Below are 27,065 nucleotides of genomic sequence, written 5' to 3'. Positions count from 1 at the left end.
TGCTGTTCTTCCCTAAGTTGGAAGACAACAGTAGCAGAAGTAAAACTCCTGGGATAATCACTATGTAGGTGAATCTTGTAGTTCTTGATGTCACCTGTAAAAGCTACTTTGTCTCTGTTGGAAGGAACTTTTTTGGTGTCAAGAATACAAGTAAAGGGATAAGATTGGATCATTAGTCCTCACTTGATTGTCTGTCGCAGTCCAAACCCTTTGAAGTCTGCAAAGCTTATGTTAGGGATCTAGGATGGGAGAGAAGCTGTGAGACCATGCTTTCCAGCAGTAGGTCAGAGGAGGAGAGGAGTGCTGATCCGAGCAACAGGTTATAGGTGGGGAAGAGAAACAGTAGAGTTAATAATACCTGGAGCCCTCCGAAAGACAAGGAAAGAGATAATATATGATCAGTGTTTCAAGTATAATAATAAATAGCTTGTTGCCCCAATTGTGCAAAACACTACTGTTGATTTTTTTTGGAGGAGGGAGGGTGTGTTGGGAGTAGGGGCATGTTGGGGATAGAGATTTGGGGGACAGACCATTTCCACTGATAGTGGAAGGAAAAAATATAAGCTTAAGGTTACTTGTCTTGATGCAGTGTGGTGGGATGGTGTGCCTGTTTCCCAAGTTGTAGATAACTAATAATAACTAATAAGAAACTTTTAGAACACATTCATTTTTAAGTTTATTAATAAATGTTTTTAAAATTGAATTAATGAATGAGGATTTCAATGTACACCTGTATGTTTTTATAGTAACAGATAATGAGACTTTAAAAATTTGTTTTTGTTCTAACTTTTTCCTTACATTTTGTTACATGTTTACTTCTTATCGACTCTTAGTTATAAATTATAAAAAAGTGTTTTTCTCAGTTAATCAAAGCTCTATGTTTTCTAGATCTTTCTCAGCTCCACTTATTGCTTATCTTGGCTTTTATTTATGTTCAGTAAGTCAACTGTACATGCGGAATTTACCAACTTTTCCTTTATAAATTCACATTTGGGCTGAGAATGAGCTCAAGAAAAGTTAAATCAAAGATTATCTTACAATACTCACTCTGGTGTGGAGGGTGGACCTCATAGTTCCTTACTTGATGAACAGTTGATACATAAGTGATTTTATGTTGCACAAATTTTTGTTCACTTATGTGACACTCTGTAATTTTTAAAAATTTGTAATTTAAAGTTACTTTTTTGAATCACTAAAAATTGATTGTAATCGTAATTAATGATTACATTGTATATTAGAAAATAAGAATATACATTTTTCCAATTTAAAACTACCATATTGTATCATATCATATTTTCCTTTTGGTTCGTTACCTGTTAATTTGTCAAATGTCCATATTCTTTGGACCTTTTCAAAGTGTGACTTGACAAGAAGTATCTAACTGGACCAAACATTGTAATTTTTGTTTTAAGTTTTGATTCTGTACTACCATGATTTAATTTCCTTTTAAGTGATAGGACCTTACTTTGAAACCACATTAAAGAGCATTTGTGAACTTTATAGAGACCAGTTCTTTACCAAATGGAACCTTTACTTCTTTAATTGACATCATTCATTCTAGTAACTTTAGACTACTAACAAAATTTCAACTAATATTTAGTGTATAAAGTGTGATACGGTTTAGTTCCTTTTTCTTTCTCTTAGGCAGTTCCTACCCACTTCCCACAGTAGTGTACTCTCTAGATTATTCTAGGTCTAGAATTTAACATTGTTTTCTAACATATATCATAGTGCTGTTATGTGATATTTTCATTTCTAGTTGAATCACCTGATCGTATATTTTAGTTTCTAATGTTTTATTTACTTTTGTAAAATATTTTTATAATTCGTCTTTCTTTTTTAATAATAATGGTAAATAGCCTGTTTATTTCTTTTAGCACCTTTGACTTTTATGTCAATTCAATGCAGTATAGATTATCAAAACACCTTCACTTTTTCTAGTTCTACAGCCTGTCATATTTTGACAGAAGGTCATTTTTCAACATTGAGGGTTTTGTTTTTTGTATTATTGCAAAATAAATTTCTTGATTATGCTGTTCTTCTTTGGTTTCTGTAAGACAAAGAAAATATTTAAATAGTATTTTTCTCCCAAGCTGATTTTTGGGACATAGCTGATGTTATCACTTAAACTGTGTAAAACATAATTTCTACTCTGACTAAAATTCTTACCTGATTTTATTTTTGGCAAAGCTTTCTTTAACCGTTAACTAGTTGATGGAGAATGATAGCACAACTTTCTTTAAAAGACAGTTATTAAATTTGGAACAACTTTTATAAGGAACTTAGAAACTAAACATTTTATAGTGTGTTTTCTGAAATTGAATGTACTATGGAAACTTAACCGTGTGAGTAGAATCTTACTCACTCTGTAGAAGAGGTAAAATTCTAGCCAAAAGATTCAGAATTGTTCTAAATTCACTAAGGTATGTCTTAGAAGATAGTTTGTTTACCTCTGTTTACTTGTGACCTCTCCTATGACTTTTTTCTTCTGAGAAAAATCCCCTGTAATTTTGCAGTGTTATCTTATCTACCATTTTATCTACTTGTAAGTTATTGGCTCAGTTATTTAAAACTGAAGAATTTTACAGTTTGCCTCTCTCTTTTTTGGTTAAAGTAGTACAAAATGTCAAAAATTAGAAGGAAGGTCACAGTGGAAAATACCAAGACCATATCTGATAGCACATCCCGAAGACCCAGTGTATTTGAGAGGCTTGGACCCAGCACTGGCAGTACAGCAGAGGTGAGTTGTCACTAGTACAGTCACAGGGGTTTTCTTGAATTCCTGTTCTTCAACTTCTTATTTATATCACAAAAGTGAATAGGTTGTTGTATTGTAGGAATATTGTTTAGTAAATTTTTAGAAATGTGTTTCATAAAAAAGGAGTGAGATGGGCATTAGGGTTTATGGGCTTTTTTTTTTGATGTTTTTATTATTTGGGGAGTAATATATCTCAGGTTAGTTGGAATTTTGATAGCATTTATTTAAATTTTGTCCCACTAGCATCTTTTTTTTCCAGAAATAAATATGACTAAATGTGAAATTTACATAGTAATATCTGTCTCTTAGACACAGTGCCGTAACTGGCTGAAGACTGGCAACTGCCTCTATGGAAACACATGTAGATTCGTACATGGCCCTTCACCCCGTGGTAAAGGTTATAGCAGCAATTATAGAAGGTAAATTGAGAACTTTGAATTATTCATATACTATTAGAAGATGGCTTTTGTAATTTATCTAGTATAAAAATCTGAAATACTACCATATGTTTGGTCAGATTTTCTATTTTGGTGGTAGTCTTATCAATAGCAAAGGTCTACAGGATTTTTTAGTTGTTAATTTCAAGATTAATAAAGATGTTTGCTTTAAAATTAATTTCCTCAAAAATTTGTTTTTGTAATATATGTATGGCTTACTTTCATGCCCTGCCCCCCAATTATGTATTAAAGTGCTGTTTAAGATGGCAGAATTTCATGGATTTGCTTTTAGTAAGGAGAGACTACTTTCAACTCTTAAAATAGTAAAATTTAAATAAGCATAACTTTAGCTTTTTAAGATGTTCTAAATTCAAATCTTAATTACAAAAGATAATCTAATGCAAGCTCTGTAGGTTAAAATGCATTTGCCAAATCTCTTATCACAATATATTGAGGTAAATGAAAGTATGTATTTATATGTGGATAAATGTACTACCTCTTTAGAATATCATTTTTCTTTTAATAAAGGCAAGGCTAAATTAGACTTTCCTAATAAAAATCTTTTAGTTTTCTTTTGGCTCCCTCATGATGATTTTGTTATGGTGTTTAAATTGTCACAAAAGCAGTTTAAACTTGATTGGTAAACAACTGATTTACCTAGTCCTAAAATTGAATGTGCTGATTGCGTTGGCTTCAGCAACAGTGTAAAAACTGAACATTAGCATTTGGAGATTTCCTTTTTAATTGGGTGAATTTTTGTGTATGTGTATAGATTTTGAAGTTTAACAGAACTTAAAATTCAAAACCTTAACATTAGCTGACTTTCTGTTCACTTAAATGTGTACATTTTTAGGTTACTTGTGATGCTGGGTACTCTGTTTTATTTGTATTTAGATTGTCATCTGTCCTTTCTGTCAATGTGGGAAAGTTAGTCTTTATAAGTTTAATACCTGTATAAACAAACACATACCTGGAGAAACTGTTTCAATAATTTTAATGTTTTTCTTATATTATTACTGTACTTTTAATACATGCTTTACTTTATCTGTGACATTAACATACTCAAAATTTTTATACAAGAGATGGTTGTGAGGAAAATGGGCAGAGAAATTTGTCTAAAATGGAAAAAAGTAGTGTCATTACTAGATTTAGAATAAAGGATTTTTTGTTATAATTTTGCTATTTTGTGCATTTTTTTCCCCAATAACTTCCTTTGTATTTGTGTATTTTCCCTTTTTTTTTGTAAGGAAGAGAAATATAATTCATAATGTGATTCAGAGATGGAAAGAAAAGTAATGTATTTCAGAAATGCTTACTTAGTCACAAATCATTTAAGTCACTGAGCATTCACTGTATGTAGAGCATTCTGTTAGGTACTGTTAGGATAGAAACAAGTTTATAATAAACTGTCTTATTATATAAAGGAAACTAGGGCACATAAAATTTACATGTGCATCATAATTATAATTTAAAGCATTTAAGTGCTGGTTCTTAATAAGAAGTTCCATTTACCAGTTCAGCTTTAACTGTTAAAACATTTAATATAAATCTATAAAATGTGCATGTAAATGTTAATGAGCTCCTTTAAAGTGAATTGACTGAAATTATTTTTTCACTAATCATGTGATTTGTATTAATGATTGATAAAGGACTCGATTTGATTGAACAGCTATTACTTGAAATAGATGTGAATATTTTTGTAATTTGTTTATATCTTTTAAAGACATTATACACATTTTTTTTGGTGGCTAAAGAGGGACATAATTCCTTAACAACTATTGCCCTCTTTTAATGGTGCTCTAGGAATAGTCTATAAAGGCAGTTTGTTTTCTACCTCTGCTTTATTTTTCTCACTTAGTGATGGTGTGAAAATAATTGAACAGCCATTTATCAAATTGCTAGTATAAATTATGAAGCTTTACCAGTGTTAAATATAAATATGTATATTTTTCCTTAATTAAAAACAAGAGTATAAAAGCAGAGTATAAACTCACTGTTGAAAATCTTGCTTTGAATTTTTCAACTACTTTCTATTCTGAAATAATTTCAAATTTAAGAAGAATTGTAAGAATAACATTAAAAATTCCTGTATTTGCTTTCATTCTTGAGATGCGTAAAATATTTTCACAGTTGTTGATGTTGCATCCAACCATATACGTGTATAGATGATAATACTGTTGTTTCTAGATTAATTTTGCAGTGCTGTGGTTTAAAACTTTACCTTCCTACTTTTTGCTTTCAAATATAAGTAATATATTTATGTGATTCATAGGAAAACAAATTAAGCTATTAATTACAAATTCCTTTCTCTCAGCTCACCTATAGTTTCTTATTAATATCACCAGTACCTGCCACCCCATGGAGTTTTAGTGTATGCATTTTGATTGGTATTGGGAGAAAACTTGTAAGTGATGCTTATATTTTTTTTATATATTAATATATAAGCTGAAATTTATTAATTGTTTTTCTGAACTTTAGTAGCCATGGATAGTAGAAAAACTATATTGAGATTTGTGAGGTTATTTCTTTAAATATATTCTTATAAAATGTTATATAAATATAGATTTTTGTTGTTTTGTTTTGTTTTTTGTTTTGTTTTTGTTTTTTGGTTCAAAGGTCACCAGAAAGACCTACAGGGGATCTTAGAGAAAGAATGAAGAACAAGCGCCAAGATGTGGACACTGAGTCCCAGAAACGAAATACAGAGGAGTCATCCTCACCTGTTAGGGTAGGAATGAATTTCCCAAAACAAAGTTAAATTTCAGTAGTGATTTATTATTTATGTTCTATTTTAAATATTATCTTGTGTGCTAAATATATGGTAAATGTGTAATATTGCATTACAGTGTTCTATATGGATAATGTAATTTAGAGGGAAAAAGTCCTCTGGAAAAACTCACAATTCTTACCATTTTAGTTCTTGGTGGTAGTTAAAATGAAGGGACCTGGTTGGCAGAGCTCAAGCTGAACTTCATAGGGTTTCTGTGCCATGGTGGACATCATGAGTACGTAAATGTATTCTTACGTTTTCAGAATTCAGCCAGCCATCGTTTCCTGCCTGCTTCCAAGAAGGGTTGAAGTGCCTTGCAGTACAACACTTTTAAATTAAAACAGTGAAGGCAAGGCATGGTGGTGACAGAAACTGAACTAGAAAGCACGTATGATCACAGAATTTAGTGGTGAAACCAAAAGAGAAGCACAATTTATGATGTTGTTTATTGATTAAAAGAAAACATAGATGTTTGTCAGGAATGGAAATTTCCCAGATCTTTTTTTTTTTTTAAGAAATTTATCGTGCTCTTGTGTGTGCATTTGCAATGAATTTATTGAGATACAGTTCATCCATTTAAAGTGTACACTTGGGCAGCTTTTCACATATTCAGTCATGCATCCATCACCACAGTCTATTTTAGAACAGTTTCATCACCCCAGAAAGAATACCCATAACCTTTAGCAGTCATTTCCCTAGCCCCTCAGTTGACCACCAGCCCTGAGCAAGCACTATTCCATTTACTGTCACTGTAGATTTGCCTATTCTGGATATTTATATAAATGGAGTCATACAGTATGTGAGTTTTTTTGTCACTAGCTTCTTTCACTTAGCATAGTGTTTTCAAGGTTTGTGAAAGATTAAGGGATGTATCAGTATTTCACTTCTTGTTTTTGCCAAATAATATTCCATTGTATTGAGATATCACATTCTGTTTATCCATGCATCAGTCGATGAATGTTGGGGTTGTTTCCATGTTTTGGCTCTTATGAATAATGTTGCTATGAACATTTGTATACAAGTTGTTGTGTGGCCATATGTTTTTATTTCTCTTGAGTTTATATCTGGGAGTGAGATTGCTCAGTCATGTGGTAACTATGTTTAACCTTTTGAGGAACTGCTAGGATGTTTTCCAAAGCAGCTGCACCATTTTAAGTTCTTTACATCAGTGTGTGAGATTTCCAGTACTCTACATCTTTGCCAAAATTTGCTGTTACCTAATTTTTTGATTATACCTATCGGCAATCTCATTGTAGTTTTGACTTGCATTTCCCTGATTGCTAGTGATGTTGAATATCTTCTTGTGTGCTTATTGGCCATTTGTATATGTTCTTTGGAGAAATGTCTATTCAGATCCTTTGTCCATTTTTAGATTGGGTTGTCTTTTTATTGTTGATTTGTAAAAATTCTTTATGTATTTTGAATCTAAGTCCCTTATATATATGATTTGCAAAAATTTTCTCCTATTCTGTGGGTTGTCTTTTCATGTTCTTGATGGTGTCCTTTAAAAAACAAATGTTTTTAATTTGATGAAATTCAATTTATCTATATTTTTGTTGTGCTTTTGGTGTCACATTTAAGAAACTGTTGTCTAATTCAAGGTCAGAAAGATTTATGCCTATGTTTTCTTCAAAGAATCTTAGAGCTTTAGCTCTTGCATTTAAATCTTTGATCCATTTTGAGTTAATTTTTATTTATGGTGTGAGGTAAGAGTCCAACCTCATTCTTTTGCATATGGATATCTAGTTGGCTCATTATAGCCTTTTTACGAAAGTTACTGAATTGTATAAGCAGCAACCTCTTTGATAATTTTAGATATATAGAAGCTTTCTTTTGGCTATTTTGATCCTTGAAAAAAAGCTGTGTCACAGTTTTATATTATAGTTTGTAAAGACATCTTTGGGGACTTAAAGTAATGCAGTTTTAAGTATGTAGCTTTCTAATGTCTGATATGATACATAAAACCGTTTTAGAAATCTCAAATGGTAGTTCTCAGCTGGCGGTATGTATCAAAATCCTTTTGGAGGAGAAATGGTCTTTTTCAAAATACACACGCAGGTACTTTATCCTTAATCTACTGAATTAGAATTTCTGGGTAGGGTCTGAGCATGTGTGTTGCATTTTGAAATAACTTTTTATTTCAGAATAATGAATGGACTCCATGGTTTGCTGGTATATGTTTAACAACCACTCAGAAAAAAAGAAAGCCATACTTTGTAGGATTTATCAATTTCTTTGGTGTAAATACTCCCATCATGGTCAGTTTCAAGCTACTAAAATGGTATCACTGAATACAGAGTTGGGAAGTGTGGGAATACACACACACAATAAATGTTATTAACCACAAGAGTAAAGTATACTAAAATATTTGGGAAGTGAGTTTTGAATAATTAGTACTGTTGTTTTTAATATTACTTATTTAGTTGTTAGTTTTTGTAATTTAATTTTTAGTTACAGCTTGTGCAGTTCCTAAAAATTTAACAGTTAGCTCTTGTTGAGTCAGTGTGACCTGGCTCCAGCATACCACTAGGTGGATTGTACTTATTGTAAAGGGCAGACATCTGGAATTCATATTCTGAACACATTACTTTAGGAATTGTTATTTAATGCTACTGTCAGTTTCCTTATCTGTAAAATGGAGGTGATAGCTATATTATTGTGTTGCTGTGAAGAAAATATATGTAAAACAAGTATGACTGACTCTTCCAATGTGACAGCTTAATAAATGGTATGTACTGGTATTAGAATAGCTCTTAGCCTTTTTTCTCAAATATAAATTGGTTTTAGGCTCTTAATAGGAGATGAATATCGGCATTGGAGATTGAGGTTTTTAACAGATATCTAAGTGTAAGTAGTTGTTGATTGTAAAGGTTTATATGTTCAGCATAATCATTTTAGTAGACAGCAAAGTTAGTATTTTGTTAAGACTTTTAAAGCCTGATTCTTGCTTTCCTTAGATGAGATAGCCCTCAAAGGCACTTAGCTTCATGCACACCTAAGGGATAAAGTCTCAAGATTCAAGAGTAGTCAGGTTTTAGGGAATTCACTATCCAAACTTAGAGAAAACTGTTAATAAGTTAGGATAGCAGGTATTATTTTGAGTGCTATATCTGGCACAAAAACAGGTGCTGATCATTTCTATGGTACATTCCCTATTGTAACATGTGTGACTTGATTTTCACGTAATGAATTTCTGTGGGAAAATCAGATGTAGTTTATGTAGGGGCAAGTATCGCATAGATAACATAGCATGGCTAAGATAGGATGTGTGTGATTTTCTGCAAACTAATTCCACCGTTTCTCTGCTATTGACCTCAGCTCCAATGTGTCTGAGGTTGATAAACCCTGAACTTGTGGAGAGACAAATTCATAAATAGGTAAACTGTAATGCTATAGACTGTGGTAGTATGTCAGAGAGAGATGAGCAAAGCTCACAGTGGAGGGAATAAATAACTGCCTGGGGAACCAGAGGAAAATGACATTTGCACTGGATGTTGAAGGATAGATGGGATGAAGGAGGGAATGGGTGAGAGTGTAGGAAGAGGAAGAAAACCAACACAATAACAAGGAGTTTTAAAGGACTAGTGTGTTTGAGAACCTGTGAAGCTGTGTGCCTAGAGTGAAAGAATTAACGGCATGTGAGATGAGGGCTGAAGAGATCTATCTTGTTTACCAATTCATCTCCAGACCCTGGAACTAGTAAGTTCACTTACTGAATAAATGAAAAGTGATTCTTATGTGCAGCCATTGTTGAGAAGTCCTGATGGTCTCAGGTCTGCACTGTCCAGTGGGGCTGTTGAGCACTTGAAGTGTAGCTAGTCTGAATTGAGATGTGCTGTAAGTGTAAAATACATACTGAATTTCAAGGACTTAGTATGAAAAAAAGAAAGTCAAATATCTTGTTAATAATTTTTTATGTTGGTCATATGTTGCATTGGCAATATTTTGGACATGTTGGCTGGTCTAGGTGATCAGAACCATGCTTAACATAATGGAACTGAATTTAACATGGTGAGAGGCTAATTTGAGGTAGTGTCAGTAGGATTTGATGACCAAAAGAATGGGTGGAGGGGAGGTGTTAAGCCTAACTACGGGCTTTCCATGCTATTAACTAAGATGGAAAGGCTCCTTCTGTACACTAGACTCACAGCATCGTGGACTACTAACTTTTGGCACTGTTTTCTGTATTTGCACAGACACTAATATGCTATTTTAGAACAGGTATGAAATAATAAACATATTTTTATGGTACTGGATACTTTCCACCAGTCTATAGAACTTTTCACATGCAGTAATTGAATTGTGTTTTCTTCTTCTATAACAGAGACTTGTTATTTTACATAATTCGAGCACAAAATTAAAATAGCTTTGAAAGCAAAATGAGACCTGTGAATATAGAGTCAGGAGGAACATTCAAGCATTTGTTGATGATTAGGGCATGCATGTGCTATAGGGGATCTTTGTCTCTTAAGAGAAGCTTTGTGGCCACATTCGAGAAAGTATAAAATAATTCATCATTGTGGGAGGATATCTAATAGTTTAGGATTTAGAGATGCACTGTGAGCATCCCCTGCTCACCTGAAATCTTACCTTAGAGCAGATGGGCAATGGTCTGAGTTTATTTGGATGAATTGATCTTTTAAATCATTTTTTTTCTTTTTTAAGTTAGAAAATACATTATACATGTACCATTTTAAACATTTTTAAGTGTACAGTTCTGTGGCATTAAGTATATTCACATTGTTGTGCAATCTTTACCACCATCCATCTCCAGTATTTTTCATGATCTTTGTTTTTAAAGTCTTAATCTTTTTTATCAATCTGCTTTCTCATATATGAAATTAAAACCATTGGAATAATGTTTCAACTGATCTGTGTAATATATTTAAAAATATTTTTTCTTAATCTGTCATTTTAATGACCTTCTCTGGTTCCAATAATAAGTCATTTTCAGAAGTTTTTCTTTTGAGACTTCAGAATGATGTTCCCTTTGCCTTATCCAGTATTTTTTCAAAGGTCATTTTGATCATTTCCTACTCCACCTCAACCTGATGACTTATCTTCAGAGAATCTATTTAGACTTGATATTTATCCTCACTTCCACTCTGGATCTATTTAAGATGACTACTATGCAAATTACTTTTTCAGATCTCAGTCTTTAGCTGAATCTCAAGTTGATTATCCAACTTCCAGCCTCTTTCAGACATTTTACAGGCTACCACTGATTTTGACTTTGCACACGACAATTGATTTTGACCTACCCTTAGTGCTTTGTTCTCTGGTATTCTGAATTGAGAACTGATTCTAGCATGAAGCTTTCTGTCTCTGGGAACTGTACCTCCCAGAATGTATACATGATTATTAGCTTTGCTTCATAGACCCCTGCCCAGTTCTATTCCTGTCCCTCATTTCCCTCCCCCACCACCTAAAAAAATTCCCTTGTTCTTTTTCTACATCTTGATATTTCTGGCTAGATGAGGAAAAAGTTTCACTGATAAGGAAGGAGATAGGACTAGATGTGTTATAAAAAGCTGACTCATGCAATGGAGGACTTTAACTTAGAAGGCCTTATTAACAGTTTTGTAACTATCCTGAGTAAGTCTCTTGCACCAATATGTCACAAGTTATAGTGAGAACCAAGTGAGGACGTACATGTGAAAATTCTTTGGAAAGAATAAAACACAGTAAATGTAAAACAGCAAGAGTAGAGAGTCACCAAATTAAAAATATGAGAAGTGAGTATAGGATTAAGTAGAACAGATGAGTGTTGTTTACCCATTTCAAAGGAAAAGGTTTAGAAGAGAAGGGGAAGGGTGTAAGTGGAGATACATTATATACCACCTGGTAGGAATTTGATAATGTATATATAGTACGTGATTGATTACTGTGATTTTTAAATGTAGATTAAAATGTGTTCATTTTATATAAAAAATATGTCTTTAGCCTTGTATGATCTGCAAATGTTTAATATCTTTTGATAGTATTAAAAGGAGTTCCAGTTGCCAAACCTTGGCATAAAACAACCATTTATTTTGTTCATGGATTCTGTCAGGAAATCAGAAAGGGCACAGTAGGCATGGCTTATCTCTTTCTTTATGTCTGGAACCTCAGCTAAAGTACTAGGATGCTGGAGGCAGGAATCATTTGAAGATTTTTTTCACTCCCATGTCTGGTTGTTGATGCTGGAAGTCAGCTGGAGGCCTCAGTTTCTCTTGATGTGGACCTCTTTGTATGGGTAGCACGGGCTTTTTCTCTGATGGCTAGGAGATAGAGAGAGAGAGAGAGCGCTAAAATCTGGCACTAGGTGTGCTTGTTCCTACTGGGGTGGTGTTTTTTTTAGGCCCTCTCAGCTGACAGAGCAATGAAATATATGAGTGTATACTAATTGGTGTATATGCATATATCTATAAATATTACAAGCAACCGTCTTTATCTGTATTGAACTAAACATGAGTTCTTATTGGTGTCTCTTAACTCTAATCCAGTACCACTATTATTCTTTTGTTCCTTTTTTTTTTTTCTTTTCCTTCAAATGTCCCTTCCTTAGCTTGTGGGAGGTCTTTATATTAGATCCTGAGCTCTGTTTAAAAGTTTACTTTATAAAATGTATTCATTTTAAGTGTACCATTTGAATCTTGACAAATGTACACACCTGTATAACCACCACCACAATGAAGATACAGAACATTTCCATCAACCCAGAACGTATCTTCATGTCTTTTTAGAGTCAGTCCCCTCTCAAACCAGGCTCCTGACAACCTCTGATCTGTCACTATAATGGAATCAGATATTATATATTCTTGGGTCTTGGTTCTTTTAGCACAGTACTTTTGAAATGCAGCCATGTTGTCGTATGTGTCAACAGTTCCTTTTATTGTGGGTTAGTGTTTTATTATATGGATATGTCAAAATTTGTTTATCCATTCCCCAGTTGATGGACATTAGAGTTGTTTTCTGGTTATTATGGCTATTGGCCATATGGTTTTCTGGTTATTTTGGCTATTATGAATAAAGCTGCTATGAACATTTGTGTACAAGTCTTTGTGTGGACATAGTTTTCTGTGGGTAAATACCTAGAGGTGGAATTGCTGAGTCATATGTTATGTGTATGTTATGTGTCTTTTAACTTTATAAGAAACTGCCAAGTAGTTTTCCCTAGTGGTTATTCCATTTTACATCCTCAACCCACAGTGTATGAGAGTTTCAGTTGCTCTACATTCTTGCCAACACTTGGCATTGCTCTACTGGGTATATAGTGGTTTTAATTTGCCTGTCCTTTTTTAAAAATTAATTAATTTATTTTTGGCTGTGTTGGGTCTTCGTTGCTGCATGCAGGCTTTCTCTAGTTGCGGCGAGCAGGGGCTACTGTTTGTGGCGGTGTGTGGGCTTCTCATTGCAGTGGCTTCTCTTGTTGCTGACACGGGCTCTAGGCGCAAGGGCTTCAGTAGTTGTGGCGTGCAGTCTCAGTAGTTGTGGCTTGCGGGCTCTAGAGCACAGGCTCAGTAGTTGTGGTGCACAGGCTTAGTTGCTCCATGCCATGTGGGATCTTCCTGGCAGGGTTCGAACCTTGTCCTCTGCATTGGCAGGCAGATTCTTAACCACTGAGCCACCAGGGAGGTCCCTTAATTTTCATTTCTTGATGATTAGTGATGTTGAGCATCTTTTCATGTGTTTATTGGCCTTTTATATATTTTTTGTGAAGTGTCTATTTATGTCTTTTGCTTATAAGTTGGGCTGTTTGTCTTATTACAGATTTGTGGCTCTTATATGTTCTGAATACCACCAGTCATTTGTAGGATATGTGTATTGCAAATATATTTTCCTAGTATGTGACTTGCCTTTTCATTTTCTTTGTGGTGTCTTTTTTTTTTTTTTTTTTCTGCATCGTGCAGCATGCAGGATCTTAGTTCCCCAATCAGGGATCCGAACCCATGCCCCCTGCAGTGGAAGCACGGAGTCTTAACCACTGGACTGCCAGGGAAGTCCCTGTGGTGTCTTTAAAGATACCCTTTAACTTTGATGAAGTCCAACTATATCCTGCCTGTATTGACACAGCTTCAGTAGTCCTTGATAGTTTCTTTGTTTCTGTTAAGATGTTCCCAGCTCGTTGTATATATTTTATATCCTCTACTTGGAGTCAGCCATTTTCCCCTACCTACAGCCCTGGTTCTTTTATTGGGAGATGGTATTTCAGGACCACTACTTGGAAACCACTAGTTTAGTCATTTTTAGGGCTTTTCATTGTATTTCACCTAGGCAATACATATGTATCTTCTCTTTAAGAACATGCAAGCAAACATGAGTTCAAATAGTTCAAATTTAGAATTGCAAGACTTTTACCTAATTCTTTGATTTTATAGTTGTATCACTTTTATGCTGAAAATTTTAGTCCCTGTTGACATTCATTTGCATTATCTTACATTTAATAGTTCCAGAATAATAATTAACAATAGTATTACTAATAATATGATTACTTCGAACAGTTTAAGATGTCTTTGTAGTTCTTAGGATATATCTATCCCGTGAGGGAAATATCTGTGATATATGTTTTTTAGGAAGAGATAGTCAAATTATTGTATTTTTTAAAAATTAATTTTTATTGGAGTGTAGTTGATTTTCAGTGTTGTGTTAGTTTCTGCTCTATAGCAAAGTGCAAATTATTGTATTTTAAGTCACTTGAACAGTTGTCTATGTGGTTAAACCACAAAATTGATGAAGTTGGGTTGATTCATTAAATTTTGATTTTAGTTTTAGGGTTTTTTTAAAAATACAGTTTTGTTTTCTAAGTATATAAAACATTTTCATGGTTTCAAAGTTATGAGACTGATGCCTACTGGGCTAATAAGGTACCTTATGGTTTCAAAGTTAAATCTACAGAACAGGTTACATTCAGGAAAGTCTGCCTTTTATCTCTTGATCACTCTACTTTTTTCCCTATAGGTAACCTAAAAACTAAATTATTGGATTATCCCGCTACTTTAAAATATATATACACAGCTATTTGCAGGTGACATGATACTATATATAGAAAACCCTAAAGACTCCACCAGAAAAACTTTTAGACTAATAAATGAATTCAGTAAAGTTGCAGGCTCTGAGATTAATATACAGAAATCTGTGGCATTTCTATACACTAATAATGATCTATCAGAAAGAAAAATTAAGAAAAATCTATTTACAGCTGCCTCACAAAGAATAAAATACATAGAAATAAATTTAGCCAGGGAGGTGAAAGACCTGTACCCTGAAAACTGTAAGACATTGATGAAAGGGATTGAAGATGACACAAATAAATGGAAAGATATACCGTACTCATGGATTGGAAGAATTAAGATTGTTAAAATATCCATGCTACCCAAAGCAACCTACAGGTTTGTTGATTCTTTCAGAATTTATACATAGACAATAATGTCATCTGTGAACAAAGACACTTATTTCTTCCTTCTCAATCTGTATACTTTTTATGTCCTTTTCTTGTTTTATTGCATTAGCTAGGACTTACATTATGATGGTGAAAAGGAATGGTGAGAGGGGATCTCCTTGTTTTGTTCCTGAGGTTAGCAAGAAAGTTTCTCACCATTAATTATGATATTAACTGTAGGTTTTGTATAGATGTTCTTTATCAAATTGAGGAAGTTCTCCTCTGTTTCTAGTTTGTTGAGAGTTTTTATCATGAATGAGTGTTGGATTTTGTCAAATACTTTTTCTTTGTCTATTGATATGATTGTGTCTTTTTTTTCTTTTTTAGTCTGTTGATGTGATGAATTACCTTAATTGACTTTTGAATGTTGAACCACCCTTGCATATCTGGTATAAATCCCACTTGGTTGTGGTGTATAATTATTTTTATATATTGTTGGATTTCATTTGCTTATATTTTGGTGTTCAGGAGTTTTGCATCAATGCCCATGAGAGATCTTGGTCCTTTTTTTTTTTTTTTTCTTGTAGTGTCTTCATCTGGTTTTGGTATTAGATATTTAGGTATTAATGCTGGCCTCAGAATAATTCTGTAAATATTCCCTCTGCTTCTGTCTTCTGGAAAAGACTATAGAGAATTGGTATAAGTTCTTTCTTAAATGTTTGATAGAATTCACACATGAACCCATATAGACCTGGTGCTTTATGTTTTGAAAGGTTATTAATTATTGATTCAGTTTCTTTAGTAGATATAAGTCTGTTCAGATTGTCTATTCTTGATGTGTGAGTTTTGACAGATTGTGTCTCTCAAGTAATTAGTCCATTTCATCTAGGTTATCAAATTTGTGGGCATAGCATTATTCATAGTATTCCTTTATTATCCTTTAAATGTCCTTGGAATCTGTAGTGATGTCTCTTCTTTTGTTTCTGATATTGGTAATTTTTGTTTTCTCTCTTTTTTTCTTAGTTAGCCTGCATAGAAGCTTGATCTTTTCAAAGAACTGGCTTTTGGTTTTGTTGGGCTTTCTCTGTTGATTTCCAGTTTTCAGTTTCATTGATTTCTGCTCTGATTTTTGTTATTTTTCTTCAGCTTACTTTAGATTTCAGTTGCTCTTCTTTTTGAAGTTTTCTAAAGTGGAAACTTAGATTATTGATTTTAGAGCTTTCTTCATTTCTACCATATGAATTCAATGCTATAAATTTTTCTCTAAACACTGCTTTCACTGCATCCTACAAATTTTGATAAATTGTATTTTATTTTCATTTAGTTTGAAATATTTTGAAATTTCTCTTGAGATTTCTTCTTTGACCCATGTGTTAAGTAGAAGTGTGTCATTTAATCTCCACATATTTGGGGATTATCCAGCTATCTTTCCATTATTAATTTCCAGTTTAATTCCATTGTGGTCTGAGGTTAGACATTATATGATTTTTGTTCTTTTAAAAATGTGTTTTATGGTCCAGAATATGGTCCATAAAATGGTCCAGAATGTTCCTTCCGTGTGAGCTTGAGAAGAATGTGTTTTCTACTGTCACCAGATGAAGTAGTCTATTGATGTGAGTTATATCCAATAGATTGAATGTGCTTTTGATTTCAACTGTGTTCTTGCTAATTTTCTCCCTGCTGAATCTGTACATTTCTTATAGAGGGGTGTTAAAGTCTCCAAATGTATTAGTGGATCATGTATATCTCCTTGCAGTAATATCAGTTTTTACTTCATATATTTTGACACTGTTGTTAGGTGCATATATACTAAGGATTGTTATGTCTTTTTGAAGAATTGTCCCCTTTATCATTATGTGATGCCCTTTTGTCCTTGCTAACTTTCCTTATTCTGAAGTCTGCCTGTCTGAAATTAACATATCTACTCCCTCTCTCTTTAGCATAGTATATCTTTCTCCATCCCCTTCCTTTTAATTTATGTCTTTATTTTTATAGTTGGTTTCTCATAGACAACATATAGCTAGCTGCGTCTTGTTTTTTGATCCACTCTGACAATCTCTGTGTTTTAATTGGTGTGTTTAGTCTATTGATGTTTAAAGTAATTATTGATACAGTTGTATTAATATCCACTGTAATTGTTATTGTTTTCTATTTGTTATACCACTGTTCTTTGTTCCTGTTTTTTGACTTCCACTGTTTTTGTGCCTTTTATGGTTTGAATTGAGCATTTTATACTATTACATGTTCTCTCCTTTCTTAACATGTCAATTATACTTGTTATTTTTACTCTTTTAGTGGTTTCCCTAGAGTTTGCAGTTACATTTACGATTAATTCAAGTCTACTTTCAAATAATACTGTAGCACTTCACAGGTAGTCCAAGTACCTTATAATAACAAAATATTCCTTATTCTTTGCTCTGGAATATCTTAAGTGGTATCAGGATTTTCTGCTCTTGAAAGGTTTGGTAGAATTCCCATGTGAAACCACCTGAGTCTGGTACTATTTTATGAAGAAGTTCTGTAAGTAATTTATTTTTCCAGTGGAAATTAATAGACTTTTGACTTTAAGTCAGTTTTGTTAATTTTTTTTTCTAGAATATTATGTACTTTGTCTAGGTTTTTAAGCTAGTTTGCATAGAGTTGTGCAAAGAAATCACGTTTTTCAGTTTTCTCTGTTCTAATGGCTACTTTCACATTGTCATATAGGATTTTGAATACCTGTGCTTTTTCCCTGTTTTCTTCATTAGTCAGTGGTTTATTTGCATCAGCTTTTGGATTTATATATTAGTTCTTTCTCTTTTCAACACATTTATTTCTCTTTATTAATTCCCTCCTTGGTTTATTGTATTCCTTTTCTTTTTTGAATTGGTGGAACATTTATTTATTTTCATATACACACATGTATTTAATGCTATAAGCATTTTTCTGATAACTGCTTTAGCTGAATTCCATGGATCTCATATATCATGCTTTCATTGTCATTATTTTTAAGGAATTCTCATCTTTAGGTTTGTATTTCACCTGTGGTCCAATAATTGCTTAATGGCATGTTTAAAATTTTTCAGATTGAAGAGCCTTTTGTTTGTTTTTTGTGTGTATTCTTTTGATTTTTTAAAAATAACTTTTATATTATTGCTTTTTGTATTTCTTTTTCTCAGATTTGATAAGATTTTCTTTGTGGCCTAAGATATGGTCAGTTTTTCTGAATTTTCTGTATATGCTTAAAAAGAAGGTATATTTTCTATTTTTTGGCTTTCAGGTTCTAAAGTATATCTGAAACATCTGTTGTTTTGATCTCCTGTAGTTTTCATATCTTTGTCTACTTGATCTGTCTTGGTTTGAGAATGTCTTTTAGAGTATCTTGTTAGTAGTATGCTTCTGTCTAGTTCACTCCCCATCTCCTGTAGCTGTGCTCTTCAGTGCTGTATTAGTTGGTACATAGATACAGAAATATTAATAGTTGTTCTCTCTTCATTGTAATTTTTAAAATGTGGTACTTGGAGATGACCTGTATCTGTTGACTGTTTTTTGAAGTTTATAATCTTATTTGTTTATTTGTGACTCTGCTTATTCTGAGATGAGCTAGTATAATTTTTATGACCACTTCATAAAAGAAAATCTCTGATAACCCTATTAGGGGGGTTTTCTTCAGTATAGTATAAACAAAATAAACTACAGTTTCCTTAGTGTAGATCTAAGTTTCTTTACCGTCTGTGTTTCTATAGTGTTGAAAGGATCTGAAATTGCACATCTGTGAATCATTTTAAAATTTCAAAATGTCAGTTATATCTGTCCTAAAAGCTGTATACTGAGCTAAGTTGTTGGGCTAATATTCAGGCCAAAAAACCACAATAAACATTGTTCATTATTTAAAAGTTTTTAGCCTTGATCAGAAGCGTCCAGTTGAAAAGTTTTGAAAACATTAAGGTGAGAACCATAATCTTTTAAAAATTAATAATAGCTTTTTGAATTGTTAATAGCTTTGATATAATATGTGATAGTAAATGACAGAAGAAAACTTTGGATTAACATTAACTTTAACTCGAGCTGCTGAAAGAAGGGTTTGACGTGCTTTCTCAAGAACGTAAACAGCAGCAAAACAAAGACAGAATTGAAACCAAGGATTGAGCAGCAAGTGTGAAAGCCGGTAGTGACTTTAAGACTTTTACAGGTATTAGAGCTGGTCAGACACTAAGCCTTGGGCCCATCTGTGAAGAGAGAACTGGTGACTTGGAAGATGGAGTTGAAGAGTTTATCCAGAATGCAGCACATAAAAACAAGGTTATAGAAAATATTGAAGAGGTTCATAAATGTGGAGGAAAAACGTAGAGAACCTAATGTACATCTAATTGGAATCCCAGGAAAAAAATAGAAAATGGGAAAGGCAATATTGAAAGAAATAGTGGCTGAGAATTTTCCATAATTGATGAGATATAAGCCTGCAGAAAGCACAATACATATCAAGTAGATATTATATCATAACTGCAAAACATGAGAGGTATAGAGAGAATATTGGAAACACCCAGAGATAAAAGGCAGATCTTTCTACAAAGGAACGATAGACTGATACCATCAGTAACAATAATGGAAGCCAAAATACAGTGGAATGATATTTTCAAAGCTGAGGTGAATGTATGAACCCATAGTTATGAGCCCAGCAAAACTGCTTTTCAAGAATGAGGATATAATAAAGAAGCTTTCTGGTAAAATTGAGAGTGTTGACTACCAGGAGACCTTCATTACTCAGAGAATGTCTAAAAGGATATACATCAGGACGATGGAAAATGACCTTAGAAGCTTCCTTCTAAGGAAGCTTCTGTCCAAAATGCAACAGTAAAGGTGAACAGAGGAAACATTTACTAGGTCGGAAAGTGTCTTTTTCTTTATGGCCTATGCAGTTGTCAGAGATGTGGCATTGTACTCTGAGGAGGTGAAGTGTAGTACCAAAAGTATAGTATAAATTACTTTGAACTCCCCAGAATCCATTCAGTTGTTTTCATTTTGAAGCTGCATTTTGGTCTGGGGAGTTGACCCCAGATTCACTGCTAGTCCCTCATTAGTCTAATCTAGTCATAATAATCCCATTCTCCTTGCTAATTCTGTTGATTCAGGAACCAGGCCTAATTTATTTAGCCTGTGGCTATTATCTTGATATCAGTTATTGATTCAGATGTGGCCATGTGACTGAAGTTGGCCTACTCAAACTGAAAGAAAAAATTCTTATTTGTAGAGAGGCACACACTGGGTGAACCTAGATTGCTTGTCATCGTGGTAAAAGAAATATGCCTTAATGTGAAGTCAACAGTAGGAATAGCAGAGCTGCAAGAAAGGAAAAAAACAACAGGAAAATTTGGTCTCCAGTGATTTCACTGTGTTACTACATCACCCAGCCCTGAAGTTTACCCTATTTCTAGACTTCATTTTATGTGAGATTGTAATTTAAATTTATATAACTTATAAGATTATAGTTTCTTATTTAAACTCTACCCCAGACTCCCCCCCGCCACCGCAAAACAAGTTCATTAATGCAAGAATAATTTCAGCTCTATACTAGGAGAGGTGGAAGCTATATGCTCTATGCTGCTCTGGCAGGACTAGGTTAATTTTAGTTATCACATTTTATTGAAGCAACATTGGCAAATTAGTGTGCCCAGAGAAGATGACCGAGTAGTGAGGGGTATGAAAATTGTGAAATGTTCATGTATGATCAGTGTGTAGAGTATCTTTGGCCTGATGTAAGAAGATATTGAAGAGATTTAGTGACAGTGTTGAAATATTTAAGTAGCTATCACATGGAAGAATTATTAGATTTGTTTTGCACGATTCTAGAGGCCAGAACTAGTTCCAATCAATAGAAATTCTGGAGCGGTATAAAAGAGTTGTGATCAGTATAAGAAATAATTTTCTAATATTTAGAACTTTCTGAAAATGGGGGCAAAGAATGCAACAGTGGAGAGCTTATCAGTGGAGACCTTGGGAGTAAATCTTTTTGTCCGTGAAATTATTCTATTAGAGGACTTCTATAACTATACAATATTTAGGAAAAAATTTTCATCATGGGGTAGGAAATTGAATTATATTATATCAAAGACCCCTAACATTTTATTATTATGGTTGCTAATCCAGTTAATATTGGTTTTCAATTCTTTTTGCCTCAACACTTCTTTTTAGATCATATTCTTGGTAATGCCTCCTTACTAGCTAAAAATAAATTTTATAATAAATATAATCTGTCCATACATATAATGTTTAAGAAATAAATATGAATGTAATATAAAGTAGAAATAAAGTGAAAGTAAAGTTCACAATTATTTATTGCATTGCTGATGTAAGAGACTTTTTTTTTTTTTTTTTTTGCTATATGCGGGCCTCTCACTGCTGTGGCCTCTCCCGTTGTGGAGCACAGGCTCTGGATGCGCAGGCTCAGCGGCCATGGCTCACGGGCCCAGCTGCTCCGCGGCATGTGGGATCTTCCCGGACCGGGGCACGAACCCGTGTCCCCTGCATCGGCAGGCGGACTCTCAACCACTGCACCACCAGGGAAGCCCTAAGAGACTTTTAAAACCAAACATTTTTCCTAAGTTAGGCATAGACTTATTTGGCAGCAAAACCTGATTTTAATTGATATGAAGCTTATTATACAGTCTTTACCCAGTCGGTGAATTCATGTTTTGCTGCAAAAATATCAGTATATTTGATTATAGGTTGCTGCTCCAGACTCTACTGGCATTGTTACTTAATATATTTTGAAATCCAAATAATTCTGAATTCATAAAATATCTCATCCCATGGGTACTGGCTAAAATATTGTGGTTCTTTAACAAGTATTTCAACATGTACATGTTCCAGAATGATTAATTTAGAATACGTAATAATCAAATGGTTGTACCTCTAATTAATATGTTTGCATATAAGAGCAATAAGATGATAGTCCATTCTATTCAAGAAATTACAGGAAGGTGAAAGAGCAGACCATGCTGTACTACATGGGACAAGTAATACCAGACCCTTTATATTTGAATATGATCAGAGAAAGAGGGAAATAATTTTATTTTACAAGGAATAACATGCCTAAACAAGTTATACACTGTTGAAGTGGAAAAATGAGGAAATACAACATTTAAAAAAATGACCTGAGCCTTAGGTGTTATCAAAGTAATTTCCTCTATTATGATTTGAGGTGGGATAGTAACAAAGTATTAGGAAAAAACATATCTCCTAACTTGAAATCCCACCACATATTGAAGCCTGCATTCAGTCTCTATTACTTAATAATAGAAGTTATATGTGATCTCTGGGACCAGTATTAGAGTCATATTGGAAAAAAATAGGTAATACAAAAATTATATAATTTCAATATGTAGGGTAAATATTATAAAATACATAAATTATTAATGAAATTTATTGAGATTATTATATCTGTTTCTAAATCTGTTAAAAACATTCTGTTACAAACTTGCAGATTATTTTGTTTTCCAGTACCAGAATTACTTCTCTGAAACCCTTTTCAACTACATTTGTAGTTGGTATTACAACTACATATAGACAAATGTAGTCTGATACCTTATAGACAAAAAAACCCAGAATATATTATTCAGTAATTTGGAGATAACTTTCTATGAAAATTTTTTGATATAGCACATACTAATGTATATTTACAGTGGTTGTAATCTACAGAACATTCAAAAGTTAACCTGGGATATAGAATAGCTCTTCATTGATATTCCACAAAATGTGTTTTAAGAATAAAAATAGATTGTGTTCCTTTTTCTCCTTTGTCTTATGTACAAATAGGAGCGCATTTCTTTTTTCTTTCTCTTTTTTTGACCTTTTACCGTTTTGTCATGGCTGATACAATTATATAATCTTTTAATGATATTTGTCAGCCTCTGCTGTCGTACCAGCAACTATATATGTCATTTAGCAATAATACTTACAACATGACTTCATACCTAAATAAGTAAAATTTAGGGGCAGTTATATGCTAGAATTCTTTAAAAAGAAGACAAAGAGAAATTAATTTGTGTTTTAAGCAGCCAAATTTTATGTCTGGTAATGCCCAGAAAGAACTCTCAGCACTTAATGTCCTTGTGTGTTAGTGTCTTTCATAGTCAGGATTTAGTGTTAACAAAAGTGAGACATGGTGGGGGGAAGATAACAATTCCATGACACTGGTTATTTTCTTACCACTTAGTAAAATGTGGTTTAGAGTCTTCATCTTATGTAACAGGATATTTAATTAACTTTTATGAACTGAATCACTGTTGTCCTGCTTTGTCTATAGGCTACTGTTATACCTGGAATAAAATGTAAAACTTTTTGGTTTTTAACTGCAGTGTAAAGGTAACTTTTCTAACTATTTTAGTTACCATTTTGGTTTCATCAAAATAGGAGAAATCCCCCCTTTTAAAGCATTTATAAAATTATTAGATGAGTTTGGATTTATCTTTAGGTGTAGGTAAATGCTTTTACGTTAGTATATGACAAGTCTTAGATCAGCAATTATATTTGAGAATCTACTGTGAATGGTGTAACCTTTTTAAAGTAATTTAAAAATATAGTCACTTACAATTCCTCCAGTTGTACTTTATCCGTTTTAAACTTTACCCCATAATTTTCACGTAGAAACTGAGTATGTAGTATACTACCAAATGCTTATTAAAGTATTCGATTTTCGTTGTATCTTTTAAAATCTTAGTTACTTCAAACATTTACCAAGTTGCCGTCCTTTAGTAAAATAGACAATAGTACAGTCTTTCCATTGTGATACTCTAGAACATGTTACTTCCTCTACTTAGTGGATGCGTGATTATTTGCAAGACTGATTCTTTAACGAAACAAAAATGAACTTAGAAATATTCTGTATTATAGTAACTACCTCATGTAGTTTTTATAAATATAATAACCCATATGTATGTATGTACTTTTTAGAAAGAATCTTCAAGAGGGAGACATAGGGAAAAGGAAGACATAAAAATCACTAAGGAGAGAACTCCAGAAAGTGAAGAAGAAAATGTAGAATGGGAAACTAATAGAGATGGTGAGTTTCAAAAATCTTTGTTTATATAGTCAATTTATTGATTATTCACTTTGTAGACTTCCTGTGGGCTTCAAAACACTTTCCAGCTATAGTTTCAGAATTGTCTAATTGACTTGTGTCTATCTTATTGAGTTATAAGGCAGAAAATGGCATATAGTAGCAGAACAAAAGCAGAGAAAGCTATTCTCCCTAGAAACTGTACAGCATCACAGTCCTTTGGAATTTTATTACATTTGTAAATCTTTAAGTTCCTCAGTACCAAGGTTTAAAAGAATCTAAATTTATGTTTATTGTTTTGCATAAAATATTAAAAGTGAGATTCTTTTTTTTTTTTTTTTTTTTTGCGGTATGCGGGCCTCTCACTGTTGTGGCCTCTCCCATTGCGGAGCACAGGCTCCGGACGCGCAGGCTCAGCCGCCATGGCTCACGGGCCCAGCCACTCCGCGGCATGTGGGATCCTCCCAGACCGGGTCACGAACCCGTGTCCCCTGCATTGGCAGGCGGACTCTCAACCACTGCGCCACCAGGGAAGCCCTAAAAGTGAGATTCTTAAACCTTAAAGACCTAGGAAAATTATTTCTAAAAAATTGTTGGATTTCATCTTTCAAGAAATTGAAATCAGATGATAATTGAGACCTGGGATTTGTTCATAAGAAATTAGCAAAATTATCTTTGAGTCATTGTCTTTAACAAGTAAGCATTTACTTTCCACACCATGAATGTTCTCTCTTCTCTACTTCTGTGATCTTCTGGAATGTGAGCACTGTAGCCTCACACTACCAAATACAGAGAAGGGGAACTCACATTTGTTGAATGTGTTGGGTGTACTGGGCATTTTAATATAACATATAATTACCTCATTAAATCAGTAGCTTTGTTACTCTACTTATAGATGACAAAACTAAAGAGTTTAAGGATGTAAGCAACTTCCTCATCAGATAGCTGAAAACTTAAACCAGGGGCTAGAAAATTATAGCTTGTGGGCCTGCCACCAGTTTTTGCAGTAAAGTTTTATTGGATAACAGCCATGTCTGTTGGTTACATATTTTCTGTGGCTGCTTTTGAGCTACAATAGATGAGTTGAGTACTATGACAGCCAAGAGCCTGCAAGCCTAAAATGTTTACTACTATATTTAAGAACTATCTCTGAAAACTTACAGACTAATACTTGAAAAGTACCTTAAATGGCTGTCCAGTAATTTGAACATCAGTACTTTTTAAGGAAATCCATTCCATCTTTATACAGTATTGTCTGTTAAAACATTGCTTCTAAGAACAAGTAGGAAACTTCTCTATGATTACTTCATGGGACTTCATAAATAAATCTAATACCTCCTACAAAATAGCAATAAGTAAAATATTACAAGCCTTAACTGTTCAAGGATGAATGGCTAACTTTTCCTAAATTCTAAGGGATGAACTCTTAACACACTCAACATTTTTTTTCATTTTAATTATTTTTGTATAAAACACATTCTGAAATATATTGGCTGCTTATTTTTCAAAATAGAAACTTCTATTCCCATTACAATAATGCATGCTAATTGTTGAACATTTTAAAGGTTCAGAAAAGCCTAAGTTAGTTTGCTCCTTTTCTTCATAGTAGCTCTTTCAGACCCTCTCCTTAAATCTCCAACTCCTTAAATCTCAAACCTTCCAGCCCCTTTCTCCTGCTTGCTATTTACAACACAGAGATGATGGAATTCTTTATCCACAAACTCTTTCAACTTCCTGCCACCACACCTATGAATTAGTCTTTCATTCACATCTAAACTTTTTAACTTCCCTCTTTTTCTTTACAAGGGGCCTCCGTCCTGCTGCATAAAGTTATATTCCCCTGATTTCCTCCCCCCTTTGCAGTCTTCTTCATTTATGTTGCATTCTCTTTTACAGCTTTAACATCCATCTTGGCACATTTTCTCTTTTCCCCATATTATTTTGAGCCATCACCCTGCTTATTCCCACTTTACAACCAAATTCTACTTTTTTTTTTTTTTTTTTTTTTTGCGGTACGCGGGCCTCTCACTGTTGTGGCCTCTCCCATTGCGGAGCACAGGCTCCGGACGCGCAGGCTCAGCAGCCATGATTCACGGGCCCAGCCGCTCCGCGGCACATGGGATCTTCCTGGACTGGGACACGAACCCGTGTCCCCTGCATCAGCAGGCGGACTCTCAACCACTGCGCCACCAGGGAAGCCCCCAAATTCTACTTTTTCACCTCATATTTATTCAGTCTTCTGACCCTTGTCTTCACTAAAACTGTTCTTTAAGGTCACAGTAACCTCCTCTTTGCTAAATAAAAGGAGACACACTTGTCTCCTTCTTCTATAACCTTTCTGCAGCATGTGACACATCCCAGAGCCTCTGTCTTCTTGAAACACTTTCCCCTTGGCTTCCATCTGTCATTTGTCAGGTTTTCTGTTCTCCTGTTGAAGCCCTTTGGTCTTACATAGAGGTTCCTTGTATGCTGTCTGTCCCTTAAATGTTCATTCCCAAGTCTTCGCTCAGACTGTCATCTTTAAAAAACGAAAGTGATTTTATTACAAGAGGCTTTTATGTGTGAAATTCTTTTAAAAGGTGAGTAAATGTCTCATAGTAGTTTTACATACAAAATACACTGCTATTTCTTACTCTTTCTCCTGAGGTTCTGATTGTTGTGTATCTCTGGTTTTTCTGTTTTAAAGAATATTGAAGCATGGA

At 33.7% G+C, this 27,065-nt stretch overlaps 1 protein-coding gene across 1 annotated transcript in view; it reads left to right on the top strand.

Annotated features, from left to right (window-relative positions):
* The first annotated feature begins 2,618 nt into the window (after nt 1-2,618).
* LOC307065007 (zinc finger CCCH domain-containing protein 13-like) overlaps nt 2,619-27,065 on the top strand; it is a 32,030-nt gene continuing 7,583 nt past the window's right edge. Inside the window, exons 1-4 of the mRNA XM_079721751.1 lie at nt 2,619-2,740; nt 3,068-3,177; nt 5,812-5,923; nt 24,258-24,366. Coding sequence (XP_079577877.1) covers nt 2,624-2,740; nt 3,068-3,177; nt 5,812-5,923; nt 24,258-24,366 — 448 coding nt within the window. The 5' untranslated portion in view covers nt 2,619-2,623. The remainder of the gene's footprint in view (nt 2,741-3,067; nt 3,178-5,811; nt 5,924-24,257; nt 24,367-27,065) is intronic.

This window comes from Hyperoodon ampullatus (genome assembly GCF_949752795.1).
Source record: "Hyperoodon ampullatus genome assembly, chromosome: 16".
Lineage (NCBI taxonomy): Eukaryota > Metazoa > Chordata > Mammalia > Artiodactyla > Ziphiidae > Hyperoodon > Hyperoodon ampullatus.
Note: the sequence above shows the minus strand (reverse complement) of the source record. Positions and strands in the feature narration are given on the sequence as shown.